Genomic DNA, 15,601 nt, shown 5'->3' with positions numbered 1-15,601 from the left:
GTCTTGGGGATGATAGGATCTTTCCCATTTTATAGGTCACCTGGGATGACCTCAAAGCCTGAGCCCTCCACCCTTTGCTTAACCACTGTCAAGCATCAGACCCCCATCCTCTCCTCAGAAGGGCAGAGGTGTCACTCTCAGGTTATAAAGAGCAGGTCCGGGCTGGGATTGTGGCTCAGCAGTAGAGCGCTCACCTAGCACACGCGAGGCCCTGGGTTCGATCCTCAGCACCACGTAAAAATAAATAAATAAAACAAAGGTATTATGTCCAACTATAACAACAAAAAAAATATTAAAAAAAAAAAAAAAGCAAGTCCTAGGGGCTGGGGTTGTGACATAGCAGTAGAGTGCTCACCTAGCATGTGCAAGGCTCTGGGTTCAGTCTTCAGCACCACATAAAAATAAAATAAATAAACTAAAGGTATTGTGTCCAGCTACAACTAAAAAAATAAATAAATAAATAAAAAAGAGCAGGGCCCTGGATCCCCTTCCTTTTCTCCACTCCTGTATTCCTCTTGGAGGCATCAAAAGCTGTGATTCCTCACACCTCTTCCAGCATCTGGCTCTGAGGCTTCCTGCTGGAGATACTCAGATCCTGTGCTCAAGGAATTTGTCTCACCCCAGCCTCAGCAAGCCTGGCCCTGTTCACAAGAACTCACTTCCTAGGTTTGCTGCTATAATCACCAAGCTATAGAAGTTGTTTTTAGTTCTGTATTAGTCTGTTTGGGGACTCTGTGACAAAATTCCTAAGGCTGGATACTTTATAAAGAAGAGAGATTTTTTTAGCTCACATTTTTGTAGGCTGAGATTCCAAGATTAGGTGGCCCATCTGTTTGATCTCTGGTAAGGACTTAATATTATCAATGGTATCACAAGGACAGGAGCATTTGTGGAAGAGAGCTCATGGTGAAACAGGAAGTCAGAGAGATGGATGGACCAGGCTTGCTCCTTTTATAGCACCTTATATGGGAACTAACCAGAATCCCACCAGAACTATGTTAATCCCTTCTGAGGGCAGTGTCCAACTCCAAGACCTAATCATCTCCCATTACGCCTGCCTCTCAAAGGTTCTACCCCATCTCAACACTGTCACACAGGGAACCAACCTTCTAGCACATAAACCTTCAGGGCACACACTCAAACCATATGCAAATCACAGCAAGTTCTAAGACAGTGCCCATAGGTAGAGAGGATAAATGTCATCCTGTTGAAAAAGACAAAGGCTGTCACCAGAGGAAAAATGAATATAGTTAGAAATACAGATATTTTGTTTAAAAATTATGGGTGCAACTCTGACATTAGGCAGTTCTGGTTCAACTCAGCATTACTGCTTTGCAGCTCTTTGGTGGTGAGGTAGTTTCTGTCAGCCCCAGTTGCCACATAATAAACTGTATATCAGGATTATTGTACCCATCTCATAGAATCATAGTTAGGATGGAATAAAATGTGTTTAGTGCCTGGAATACAGTAAGGACTCAACAAATGTTGGCTGTTTAAAAGAATTTCAGGGCTGGGGGCATAGCTCTGTGATAGAGTGCTTACCTAGCATAAGCCCTGAGTTCAGTCCCAGAACTGGAGAAAGGACAAGAGAAAAGAAAGAATTTTATATAACAAAATATAAAAAACAAAAGAAAGAGAATAGACAAAATGTTTTATATAACTGCTGGTATTATATAACAATATTATTATTTTTTATTTTTTTAATTGTAGTTAGACCTTTATTTTATTTTTATTTATATGTGTGCTGAGGATCAAACCCAGGGCTTCCCAGGTGTTAGGTGAGCACTCTACCACTGAGCCACAATCCCAGCCCCTATAACAATATTGTTGAAAAGAAAAAAAAACAATAGAATAAGTTTCATATGAAAAATCCTCAACAACTTAGGTGAGATCCTGTCTCAAAATAAAAAGGGCTAGGGGGCCTGGCATGGTGATGCACACTAATCCCAGCCACTTGGAAGACTGACAGGACCATCAAAAACTTGAAGCCAGCCTCAGCAATTTAGACCCTCAGTAAGGCCCTAAGCAATTTAGACCCTGTCTCCAAAGAAAAAATAAAAAGGGCTGGGGATGAAGCTCAGTGGTAAAATGGCACTGGGTTCATTTCCCAAAACAAAACACAACACCACACCTTAACCTGGCATATGAAGAAATAACAATAAAAATTCTCTCAGAATGGCAAATTGAGCCTATGGGTAAACCCAAGGTAGGCCAGATGTTGGAGGGTTCATAGCTCTGTGGCACACCAAGTAGAACAAAGTCCTTGAAGGGACCAGAGTTACCAGACCTCACATTCTGCAATTCCACTTAGGAGATTCTAGAACAATTAGTGCCAGAGTGTACTCTACAGCACTTGGATTAATAGGAGACATCTGAGCTGACCTTGGGTACTGTGGGAAGGCTGCCATACTGGGAAACTGAGTGGTAGAACTAATTCTCCTCTCCTCTCTTCCCAGCCAAACTCCAGGCTGCTGTGGTGTTGAACCCTGGCTACTCTTCCATCCCACCCATTTTCCAGCTCTGTCTGAACTGGAAAGGGGAGAAAACCAACAGCAATGATGACAACATTCGGGTGAGGCCCATGGGGTGAGGGTAGGAGGTGAGGGGTGACAGGAGAAACAAGAAAAGCCTTGTGGAGAGGTGGGCAATCACAACCTGTCTCAGCTGAGGTCATGGGCACTAAGTATGCCAAAGCCTATAATAAGAGAAGGCTTAGGCTCATCTCACTTGCTCACCTACCTTGGTGCTCAGGGTTTCCCCTTTTATAAAATAGGAATGCTTGCCTTGAAAATTTGTTGTTTTGGACTTCTGTGAAGACATGAGTAAACTCAGAAGCATTACAGAAGCTCTGGAATGAGAAACTGATGAAATCACTCTGTTTAATTAGGGTTACACCTGCTGATATGACTTGGTAGAACCCTTATTGCTATAAAGGATGTCTTTAATACTAGTACCTTCTGACTTGAGTATTGTCTCAAGATTCTTTCTCTCCATACATGTGTTCCTGGCTGTGGGTATTTGAGGCAGGGAAAGTCATGGGTCAGGATCAGGAAAACCTTATTGTATAGAGGAAAAGGAGGCATCAGTAGGAGGCAGTCTGGCTTTATCTGCAGGCGTAGCTCGTGTTGAGGCACAGCCACAGTTCCTGTGGCACCCTCACACTCACCCTGGGACAAAAGGCTGGCCAATGCAGTGAGCCACCCTCAGGAAGGTAGTGCTAAGGTGCTGGCTTTCCCACCCACACAGGCCATGGAGAGCGAGGTCAATGTGTGCTACAAGGAGCTGTGCGGTCACCGGCCCAGCCACCAGCTCTTAACCAACCAACTGCAGCGGCTGTGCGTGTTGTTGGATGTCTACCTGGAGACAGAGAGTCACGATGACAGTGTGGAGGGGCCCAAGGAATTTCCTCAGGAGAAGATGTGTTTGCGGCTTTTCAGGTGAGGGAGGGCCCGGGCCTCAACCTTCTGGTGACCTCTTGAAGGGAGATGGAGCAGAGATCTGAGTCTTGCAGGAGACCAATTCTCTCAGGGCCAGACATGAAGGGTATGTGCTTTTTGAGGTGCGTTTACCTCTGTTCAGAGCAGAAATTAAAATCCTACTGCCAGATTTCCTGGGGGAGAGCTATGCCCTCCTTCCTGAGTCCTGCAGCCTGATTCACCTGTTCTCCATGAACAGCCAACCAAGGAAACAGTGCCAGGCCACAAACCAAGAGGATGTGGCTAAACTTCCAGAACTTTCTATGGAAAAACAGTAGGTTCTGTTTGCTTTTAACTATCTGAATAAGTATTTTAAGCAATGTGCACGTCATAGTCCCCGGGTAGTCTTCTAGAGTGCTCCCTGTCTGGAGATTCTGGTTGTGCGTAGTCAGCAGCACAGAGGAACCAGCTCCCAAGTGAGACAGATGAGTGCAGAGACCACAGAAGAGTCATTGCAACTACTCAGCCCTGAGCCTCTTTCCCTACGGCTGAAGTGGTAAAAGCATATCTTTCTAGCTCATTGTGAATCCAAGATGATTCATGTAGTTTCCAGGTAGTTCCTGGCATAAAACAGCTCCTCAGAATATGCCAGCAGATCCTAGTACCTTACCTTGATGTTTAGTATCTGGGCTCATGTCAGTTCTAGCTGTTTTTCCTTTCTCTTTGGCATTAATTTGTTTTCTTTTCATCCATTAATTCCTGTTTTTATACATTTTAAAACTGAAGTTATTGCTCAGGCCTCCTTTCCAAGTGGAGTTCGAGCTAACTCTTTCTAGTTGGGCCACCCTTCTTGTCCCTGTCAGTTTGAATGGTGCTATACCTTGCCCTCACCTTGTTCTCAGATGCAGTTCCATCCCCAGGAAGCAGTCCCAGCACCTCCACTGGGTTGGTTTATTGTGTTAACTAATAATAAACTCCCATGTGGCTGCAGGGAGGCAAAGCTGGTGACTCTTGTAGAATCTTCTAGGATCTGCTATCCCTTATGGGTCAGTGTGAGACCTCAGCTCTTCCCACCCTCCCAGCTCACTGTAGCACATTTCCAGGGTAGGAGCCCCCATATGCCCTGTGCTTATTTCCTCTTCTCAGATCTCTCCCAAAAGACCCATTTCCTGAAGTGTTAACTCCTCTGTCTACACTGTGGAAAGGTGCTGCTTTGATGACTCAGATCTAATTAACTCCATGACTGGCAGATGAGAGATGTGAAGCTTTTGGCCCAGAGTCCAGATGATCACTGGGATTGGGACTGAACCAAGGGACCAAGTTCAGAGTGCTGGTGTGAGCAGCAGGAGACCTAAGATGCAACTTAGCCCGTGGCCAGGGACTGCCAAGCTAAGGCTTCTCCATCAGCACTGTACCTAAACCTGGTGACTCTTGTGCTTTTATAGTGTTGGGAGACAAGTGATGTCATAGATGTGAGCCAGGACTCCAGTGCCAGAAAGAGGCTCTGGAAAGTTCAAATTCCAGCTTCTGACTGTGTGATTAGGCTAAGCTTATGCTTAACCCCTCAGAGCTTTAGTTTCTTCATCTGTAACAGCACCTGCCTCGGGTGTTACTGGGAGGATGAAATTAAATGAGATGGAGTGTGTTAAGTGCCAAGCACTGCAAGCTGAGTACACCCTCAGCCACTGGTGGTGGAATAAAAATCTTTCTCCCCTCTTTATAATCCCTGCCACACATTCGTACACGCACATGCACACAAACAAGACACAGGACATCACCTTTGGTTACCATTGAATTTCAATCATAGACAGACAGAAATGGGGAAGGAGTCTTTTATTGCTGGGCATCCACTGCTTGTGGAGTTGTGAGGAAGAGGCCCCATGTGAAGTTTTGTTAGGGCACCCGGAATTACAGCTGAAGCACCTACATTTCACAGGATCAAGGCTTTGGATTCAGGTCCTGCCCTGCCCAGCCATGACTCAGCCTTCCTGGGGCAAACAGGCTTGGCATCAGACCTGTTATCAAATTTTGGCTCTGTTTCTTCCTGGCCATACAGTGTTAACAGATAATTTAACCCTCGCCCCCCCCCGAACCTGTTTCTTCATCTGTAAAATTTGTACAATGATAGAAGTGGCACCTAAGAGGTAGTAAGTATAAACCCATAGCTCTTGGCAGATAGTGCAGATCTTTTTTTGGTACCACGGATTGAACTCAGGGGCACTCAACTGCTGAGCCACATCCCCTGCCCTGTTTTGTAAGAGACAAGATCTTACTGAGTTGCTTAGGGCTTCATTTTTGCTGAGGATGGCTTTGAACTCGTGATCTTCCTGCTTCAGCCTCCCAAACTGCTGGGATTACAGGTGTGCGCCACCGAACGCCGTAGTGCAGATTCTTTTTAGTCCCAGACTCTTGTTTGCATGGGAATCTCCCTACAAGGAATATTTAATTTTTTTCTTTACATGATGTAAATTATAGAAGCAAAGCATGTTTGTTTATATATATATATAAACAATAATAATCGGGTTGGGGATGTGGCTCAAGCGGTAGCGCGCTCACCTGGCATGCGTGTGGCCCGGGTTTGATCCTCAGCACCACATACAAACAAAGATGTTGTGTCCACCGAAAACTAAAAAATAAATATTAAAAAAAAATTTCTCTCTCTCTCTCTCTCTCTCTTAAAAAAAAAAATAATAATAATCTAAAAAGTGAGGGTGCCCAATCCCTGTCCCTCAGTGCCCATCTTCTTGAGGGCCCTTCCAGGTTTTGTTTACACATTTGCAAGCACATAGGGACTTTTTACAAAAATAGTGTCACACCTTATTGTATTACAGTCTGTTTTTCTCACAATGTCCTGTGTCATATATCTCTGTCCCCCTTTCTTTTTTTCTAACAGCTACATGATATTCCCTCTGTGAGTGAACTGTAACTTATCAGTCTGGGAGGCATGGTATTAACTGCTTTTCCTTCTCCTATTTCTCTAGAGGTCCAAGCAGGATGAAGCCGTTTAAATATAACCATCCTCAAGGATTCTTCAGCCATCGCTGACCTGCTACTCTGCCTGTTGCTGCCCGGAGTATTAGGCCTCTGCTTTCTGCTTTGGCTACATGTGGCTCTTGATAGTTTCTGGAGATACAAGGTTATTAAAGTGTCACCTGACCAAACAGCCTTTGTTTGTGCCTCCTTGAGGAGGTGGTTTTATGATTTGAGGGCAGCTGGGAGCCATGATACAGTGTGAAAGAGCGTTTTAAAAGGTGGCCAGGAAAAGCAAACAAGAGATTCTGACTCTGTGAAGAGATGCCATCTTCTAGTATGCACATACCTTTTTTGCGGGGAGGGGAGTCCCAAGGATTGAACTCAGGGGCACTCAACCACTGAGCCACATCCCCAGCCCTATTTTGTATTTTATTTAGAGACAGGGTCTCACTGAGTTGCTTAAGGCCTCGCCATTGCTGAGGCTGTCGTTGAACTTGCAATCCTCTTGTCTCAGCTGCCTGAGCTGCTGGGATTATAGGCATGTGTCACTGCGCCTGGCTTGGGGCAGAGCGTTTCTTATCTTCATATTTATTTTCCTAGGTCTCAGCTGTTAGGTGGAGAAGCCAAAGTCAGAGCCAAAAAGCACAAGCTCCTGTTCCTCCTGCTCCAGCTCTTCACTACTACTTTCATTATCCATGATGGCTGGATTCTCTCTGATGGGTACTTTAAATATTTGACAGTGCAGGGGCTGGGATTATGGCTCAGTGGTAGAGCACTCGCCTAGCACAGCAGGGACCCGGGTTCGATCCTCAGCACCACATAAACATAAAGGCATTGTGTTGTGTCCATCTACACCTAAAAAATAAATAATGAAAAAAAATGAAATAAATATTTGACAGTGCAGTATAAATAGAAGTCAAATACATCATACAACATAATTCTAAATCTTGCAAGATTTCATGAAGTCAGTGAGAGTGATGTTAGAGAATCATGTGCAGAGTTGCTGGCCAGTGAGACGATGGCAAAATGAGTCCAGATGACATTTGTGGAGAATCTTCATGTAAATAACATGATAAATGTCCCCCTAGATAATGATTTGATTCTTGGGATTAGGAGAAGTCCTGGGAAAATGTTTCTAAGCTTACCTCCTTCGTGATCCTCCATCAGAAGACAAAGTGAAGGATGACACAGAGTATTCTTGGATAGTTTTGTCAGAAAAATTATATCTGCCCTCCACCCACCCCCCAAAAAAATCAATACAGGAAAGGCCTATTAGGGCCCTTTGTTTTATATATGGAAACTGGAGCCCAGCCAGAGAGGAAAACGGTACCTTAAGTAGCCACCAAATGACCACCACTACCTGAGCCTCTCCTTCACCTTGGCCTGTCATAATTCCTTTGAGTGCCCAACACAGGTGCTTTCCTGCCCAAAGGCCCTCAAACTGCACCTGCATCACCTATCCTGGGAAATGAACCGAAGTGCACATTCCAAGCTCCACTCCCACTATTCTGACTCAGTTGACCTGAGATGGGCCAAGGAAGGATATTTTTAACAAGCTCCCCAGGTGCAGTGTGCCCTAGTCTTTTTTTGGAAGGCGCTGTACTTTCCTCCCTTATTTTTCCCTTATTCAATTCTCTGAGCAGCTCCCCTCTTCTGTCTTTTGCACCTGTTCTCCTGTCTTAGGAGCTCAGTGATAGGCCTCTTCCTCAGAAAATCTTAATCCTGGGATGTTCAGTGATCAGCTTAGCAGGCAGGAGAAACAGTCAATAAACCCACTTTTACTGAATGTGTTTATAATGGAGACCAAAGTTTGTTTATTGTTGTAAAAGGAAATTTTTTTTAATGTTTTAGTTGTAGATGGACACAATACCTTTATTTTTACGTGGTGCTGAGGATCAAATCCAGTGTCCCACACGTGTGAGGCAAGCATCCTATCACTGAGCTACAGCCCCAGCCCCGAAAGGAGAAAGTTTTACTGGGAATATCCCAAAAAATAAAATTTTGTCTCGAGCCTCTAGGCACTTCTTTCCTTCCCCATAGCAAAATCTTGTCTTTTTCCTGACCTACTTACCTGGGACTTTGTCCCTGCAGGCATCCTCTTGGTCTGGCCACCTTCAGTCCTTGTATCTCACTGCCTGTGCTGAATACGATTAAAATGGAACCTAAAAATAGTTTCTTTACTGGCTCCTGCATTGCAGCTTCCACTTCTGTTCTTGGCTGGAAGACGGCCAGTCTGACTCAGCACAAAAGCTTGCCTCCAAAGGAAATAGGGACTTGTGGGGACTAGGAGGAGGCTCTTTTTCCTAGGCAGGGCTCATTGCAGCCTGTCACCCTCCCAAGGAGATTTTTCTCTTTTAAAAGAAGCAGGCTGAACAAAAGAATCCCTTGGCTTTAAGAAGTAGTTCTTTTGTGTGTGTGTATCCAGGATTGAACTCAGGGGCACTCGACCACTGAGCCACATCCCCAGCCCTACACTATATTTTATTTAGAGACAGGGTCTCACTGAGTTATTTAGCACCTCACTTTTGCTGAGGTTGGCTTTGAACTCAAGATCCTCCTGCCTTAGCCTCCTGAGTGCTGGGATTACAAGTGTAAGCCATTGTGCCCTGCTAAGAAGGGTTTTAAAGCAAATGAGAAATCCAGGACAAAGACCCCTTTGAACTACTCAATTGAGCCATTCATGACAAGGGTGGGCAGATTGAGGAAAGGAGCCTAAAGGGAAGGGAGCACCTAGAATCTACTCAGTTGAAATTGTCCATGACATTTCTGTAGTTCCCCTGCTGGGGCACATTCCAAACTGCAGCCCCTCTTTACTTCAGGCTCAGTGTCCATCCAGGCTGGCACACTTACTGGGCCATATATTCATTTCAGCAACAGAAGTTGTACATTTCAATACACCCAGAGTAACACAGCTGTCAGGAGCTAACAGCTTGGTGTCCAACTGACTCATCTAGGTCCTCATTCCAACCTGAGCAGCTGCATAACCCTGGTTATTTGACTCACTTTAAGCCTTGGGGGTCCTCCCCTGCAACTGGAAGTAGCCACAAAACCTTTCTCACAGGTAGGTAGTATCAACTCTTGGTACCATAACCAGTATTTAGGATTGCTCAGCAGACAGGAGAGACTCATCCCTGCCCTCCAGGTTGGATGAGGAAGGCCTTTCGCACTGGATAGATACTTCCTTCCTCTGCCAAGGGATTCCGACTCTGGAAGCTTTGGTCCCTCCTTGCCAGCACATGGCCTATATTAGGGTCATATGGATGCTGTAACAAAACACCTCAAACTTGGTGAGATAACAGATTTATTCTCTTCAAATTCTGGAACACATATGTCCAAAATTAGATTCATTGGACTACAGTAAAAATCTGGTTCCTTCTGTAGGCTCTAGGGATGAATCTGTTTTCTGCTTTTCCAGCTTTTATAGGCCTTCTTGGCTTATAGCTTTTTTTTTTTTTTTTTTTTAAGAGAGAGTGAGAGAGAGGAGAGAGAGAGAATTTTTAACATTTATTTTTTAGTTCTCGGCAGACACAACATCTTTGTATGTGGTGCTGAGGATCAAACCCGGGCAGCACGCATGCCAGGCGAGCGCGCTACCGCTTGAGCCACATCCCCAGCCCTGGCTTGTAGCTTTTTGCTTCATCTGTGAAATACGTCACTCTAATCTGGGCATCCATTAGCATATCACCTCCTTTGGCTGATCCTCCAGCCCTTCTCTTACAAAGACCCTTTGGATGGCACTGGGTCTCCCCAGATAATCCAGGACCATCTCCACATCTTGAGACCCTTAACCTAATCATTTCTGCAAAGTCCCATATACCTTATGTGATAACATGCACATAGGTTTTGGAAATTACAACCTGGGGGCTGGGGATGTGGCTCAAGCAGTAGCGCACTCGCCTGGCATGTGTGCGGCCTGGGTTCAATCCTCAGCACCACATACAAAGATGTTGTGTCCGCCGAGAACTAAAAAATAAATATTAAAAGAAAAAAATCTCTCTCAAAAAAAAAAAGAAATTACAACCTGGATGTCTTTAGGGGACCATTATTTAGTCTACTACATGGCCTGAGAGTGAGGAGGTGTGGTTTCCCAAATAGAAAACAAAAGGATAATTAAAAAAAAGGAGATAGAGGCTACTAGCAAAAATCCACAGAGGTCCTAGAATAAAACATAACACATTTAATTACATAATAATTTGTGTGCTCTTTTTTTTTTTCTTCTTTTTGGTACCAGGGATTGAACTCAGCCACTGAGCCACATCCCTGTGTTGTATTTTTTTTAATTTGAAAATAAAAATTATTTATTTTGAGAAGTAGTTATCTTTCCATGATTTTGTCTCACTTTAAATCTATTGTTTTTACACGTATTCAAATTTTAACCCTAAGATATATTTTTCTAATTGTATAATTTTACCAATGATGATTTAAAATAATAGCAGCTACTTTGAAGAATTTTTTGTAAAGATAAGTTTTCATTTTAGAGGTATATTTAAAAAAAATGAGGAGAGAAAATTTCCAAACTTCTAGTGACCTTCATTTTTCGTCAATATGAAGGAAATTCTAAAATAATTTCAGATTATGATATTGCATTCTTAACATTCCCTGGGGGTCAGGGGGCATTAAATCTGTGAAAATTTAAACCTTTCCTTTTTAATTTTTTTTCCAACTTTAAATTCAAGGGATTTATTTAGATGAATACAATTTCTATAGTATAGAGCATGTTAAAAAGAAAGAAAAATGGGACTTGGACTGTGTTGTATTTTTTTGAGAGACAGGGTCTCTCTGAGTTGCCTAGCACCTCGCCATTGCTGAGGCTGGCTTTGAACTCTCGATCCTTCTGCCTCAGGGATTACAGGCATGTGCCACCTCATCCAGCTGTACTACTATTTAATATTTGTTTTCCCATTAGATTGTAGGCTTCAGAATGGGCAGAAACCCCACTTGTAAATTTTGTTTACCTCTAGAGCTCTCGGGCCTTACACAGGTTGGTGCACAAAGAAATCAATAAGTATTTCTTTTTTTTTTTCTTTGTGTTTTTTATTACTGGAGATAGAAACCAAGGGTGCTTTACCACTCAGCCACATCCTCCAGACCTTTTTATTATTTTTTATAATCATTCATGTACTACATAAAGCTGACATTTATATTTGACTATTGTTTTGCAAAAGTCATATCAACAACAAAAATACCTCCCTCCTCCCATATTTTCTTGGTAGAAGAAGGAAATAGACAAAATAAGCAGACAAACAAGAAGGATCATATGATGATCTCATTTCTCTGAAATGTCCAGAATAGGCAAAGGCATAGAGACAGAAAGTGGACTGATTAGAGACTGCAAGGGACGGGAGGAGAGGAAAACAGGGAATGACTGAGTGCTAATGGGTACTGGGTTTTCTTTTTGAGAAAATGACAAAAATATTTTGGAACAAAAAGTGATGGTCGCACAACATGGTGTATGTACTAAATGTTGTCACTCGTGGTAAATTTTGTTATGTGTATTTTGCCACAATAAAAAAGTTTCAGGGGCTGGGATTGTGGCTCAGTAGTAGACCGCTCGGGTAGTGCACAGGAGACGCTATGTTTGATCCTCAGCACCACACAAAATGAAATAAAGATATTATGTCCACCTACAACTAAAGAGAAAAATTTTTAAAAAATGTTTCAAAATAACCTATTGAGGTGAAATTCACATAACATAAAATTAATCATTCTGAAGTGAACAACTCAGTGACAATTTAGTCTGTTAGGAGATTAATAAGATAAAATGGCCATCATAAATCCTTTGCCTGTTTTTGGATTAAACTCTTTAAATATTCTAGATACTAGGCCCTTATCAGGTATATGACTTTTGAATGTTTTCTTCTATTCTGTAGGTCTTCGTTTTTATTTTTTAAATGTTTTGCAGAGGGGGATCAAAGTGGCCCTCCAGCATACTAGCCAAGCTCTCTACCATTGAGTTATGCTCTCATTCTCCTTTTCACTCTCTTAACAAAGTTTTTTGGTACACAAAATCTAAAACTTTTCATGAAGCTCAGTGTATCAATTTTCTAATCTGTTGCTCATGCTTTTGGTGCCATATCCAGGCTAGCCTCAAACTTATGATCATCCTGCCTTAGCCTCCTGACTTGTTGAGATTGGTATGTGCCACCATGCCCAGCTATGGTTGTGATTCTTTTTTTTTTTAATTTTTTTATTAGTTGCTGAAAACATTACAATGATCTTGACATATCATACATTTGATTCAAATGGGGTACATAATCTTATTTTTCCACGTGTACAGATTGCAGGATCACATTGGTTATACAGCCACGTTTATACATAGAGCCATACTAGTGTCTATTGTATTGTGCTGCCCTTCCTATCCCCCCTCCCCTCCCCTCCCCTCCCATCACCTCTTTCTACCCAATCTACTGTGACACGTTTTTCTCTCTTTTCTCTTCCCCCTCACACCATTTTATATGTAATTTTGCATAACCATGAGGGTCTCCTACCATCTTCCATGCAATTCCCCTTCTCTCTCCCATTCCCACGCACCTCTCATCCCTATTTAATGGTAATCTTCTTCTCATGCTCTTCCTCCCTGCTCTGTTTTGAGTCGCCCCCTTATTGATCCATCAAGAGTTAACTATTTTATTGCTGAGTAATATTCCATTGTGTAAATGGATGGAGTTTGAGAAGATAGAATGCTAAGTGAAGTTAGCCAATCCCAAAAAAACAAATGCTGAATGTTTTCTCAGATGTAAGGATGCTGACTCATAGTGGAGTAGGGAGGGGGAGCATGGGAGGAATAGACAAAATCTAGATAGGGCAGAGGAGTGGGAGGAAAGGGAGGGGGCGTGGGGTTAGAAATGATGGAATGTGGTGGACATTATTATCCAAAGTACATGTATGAAGACACAAATTCTTGTGAATATACTTTGTATACATCCAGAGATATGAAAAATTGTGCTCTATATGTGTAATAAGAATTGTAATGCATTCCACTGTCACATATAAATAAAAGAAATTAATTAAAAGTTAACTTTTTATATGGTGTGAGGTAGGGGGCCAACTTCATTTTATGTATATGAATATCCAGTTGTCTCAGCATCATCTGATGAAGTGAGACTATTCTTTCCCCCATCAAATTGTCTAGGCACCCTTGTCAGAAATTAATCGCACATGTCTATGATCTCAGCAGGATCACAAGTTTAAGGCCAGCCTCAGCAACTTTGTGAGGCCCTAAGCAATTTAATGAGACCCTGTCTCAAAATTTAAAAAAAAGATGCCACGGATGTAGCTCAGTTGTAAAGTGCTCCTAGGTTCAATTGACTACAGATGAATAGGTTTATCTCTGGACTCCCAGTTCTATTCCTTTGGTCTATATGTCTATCCTTATGTCAGTACCACAATGTTTTGATTACTGTGGATTTGTAGTATATTTTAGGAAAGTAAAATTAGTAAGTATGGTTGTTCCAATTGTGTTATTCTTTTTCACTTTGTTTTGGTAATTCAGGGTAACTGGTAAGTTTGGTAATTTCCATATAAATTTGAAAATGAGCTTTTCCATTATTGGAGGAAAAAAGCCATGGGAATTTTGTTAGGGGTTACAGTAAATACGCAAATCACCTTCAGCAGTATTGCCATCTAAACACTATGAAGTCTTCCAACCCATAAATATGGATGTCTTTTTATTTACTTATCTATCTATCTATCTATCTATCTATCTATTTTCCTTTTTTGTACTGGGAATTGAACCTAGGGGCCTTTACCACTGAACTTCATCCCCAGTCCTTTTTATCATGCCTCAGTCTCCTGAGTCACTGGGATTACAGGTATGTATCACTGCACCCTAATTTTTTTTTTAATTCTTTAATGTCTCTGAATAAAACTGAAAACAAGGAGTCTTTTGCCTCCTTTGTTAAATTTATTCCTAGTTTTGGGGCTGGGGTTGTGACTCAGTGGTAGAGCACTTGCCTTCCATGTGTGAGGCACTGGATTCAATTCTCAGCACTGTGTATAAATAAATGAATAAAATAAAGGACCATCAACAACTAAAAAACAAACACTTTAAAAAAATTTATTCCTAGTTTGTTTGTTTGTTTTCCCCCAGTACTGGGGATTGAACCCAGGGTATTGCACATGTAAAGGCAAATCCTTTACCATTGGGCTATATCCTCAGACCTTTTTTATTTTGAGAAAGGGTTTTGCAAAGTTGCCCAGGCTGACCTTACACTTAGGATCTTCTTGCCTCAGCCTCCCTAGTAGCTGGGATTACAGGCAGCACCACTGTTCCTGGTTCTACATCTTTTCTTTGATTTATTAATTTTGACCTTTTCCCCTAAACTTTCTGTTAGGAGAGATGAGTGATTTGTTGTCATGGTGGTGGTGTTGGGGGATTAAACTCAGGGACTCACATAGAAATATCTTTGATCAATCACTTACACCCCTTCTCCTTCACTCATACTTCTTATATATTTATCGTAATTTTGTTTAATCCAAATTAATTGCTTTCATGATGTATTATGTAAAAGTTGTGATCTTTAAATTGGCTAGTGTATCATAATTATAATTCCTTTTATACATGGTTTTTTGATTGTCTTGAAGTTGATAATTGCCTTGCTTTTATTGTCTGTTTTGTTTTTGAACTTGACTAAATCTTCCTAAAATCTCCAAAAGCTTCAGTGAAAGGCTTTCAATTCAACTTTGCACCTAGTCAATCAAGTCAAATAATTTATCAGTTCAATTTTTTCCCCTTGGAACTCTCCTTCTTCCTATACACCCACCCTAGTCTGGATAGATAGGAACTGCACAGTTATTGTTCTTCAACACTTCTTTGTTATTATTCCAGAGAGTCAGAGAGTCCGACTCTACCTCTCTCTTCTTGGTTGTAGTCTGTGTGTCTGTATAGCCGTGGATCAAGCCCAGGGCCTCATGCATGCTAAGCAAGCACTTTATTACTGAGCTACATTCCCAGACTGCTGTCCTTGTTTTCTGTATTGCTAGAGATTCTGTTTCTTGGTATGTGGGTCTTTGTTTTTTTTGTTGTTGTTGTTTTTGTTTTTTGCTTTTTGTTTTTTTTCATAGTTCTAGATATTGAATGCAGGGCATCACACCTGCTAGGGAAGCACTCTACTACTACAAAGCTACATTCACAGTCTATGATTTATGTTCTTTTGTTGGAGCACGTCCCCAAGTAATTTATAGGAAGTAAATTTTTTTTTTAATATATATAT

At 41.9% G+C, this 15,601-nt stretch overlaps 1 protein-coding gene across 2 annotated transcripts in view; it reads left to right on the top strand.

The window, feature by feature from the left end:
- THOC5 (THO complex subunit 5) overlaps positions 1 to 6,579 on the top strand; it is a 38,598-nt gene extending 32,019 nt beyond the window's left edge. For both annotated transcript variants that reach the window (XM_081285723.1, XM_081285724.1), the window contains exons 19-21: positions 2,457 to 2,572; positions 3,247 to 3,437; positions 6,398 to 6,579. In XM_081285723.1, the coding sequence (XP_081141849.1) occupies positions 2,457 to 2,572; positions 3,247 to 3,437; positions 6,398 to 6,461 (371 nt within the window). In that variant the 3' untranslated portion in view covers positions 6,462 to 6,579. The remainder of the gene's footprint in view (positions 1 to 2,456; positions 2,573 to 3,246; positions 3,438 to 6,397) is intronic.
- The last annotated feature ends 9,022 nt before the right edge of the window (positions 6,580 to 15,601 follow it).

This window comes from Spermophilus citellus (assembly GCF_964194105.1).
Source record: "Spermophilus citellus genome assembly, chromosome: 3".
Lineage (NCBI taxonomy): Eukaryota > Metazoa > Chordata > Mammalia > Rodentia > Sciuridae > Spermophilus > Spermophilus citellus.
This window is presented reverse-complemented; position numbering and strand designations above follow the sequence as displayed.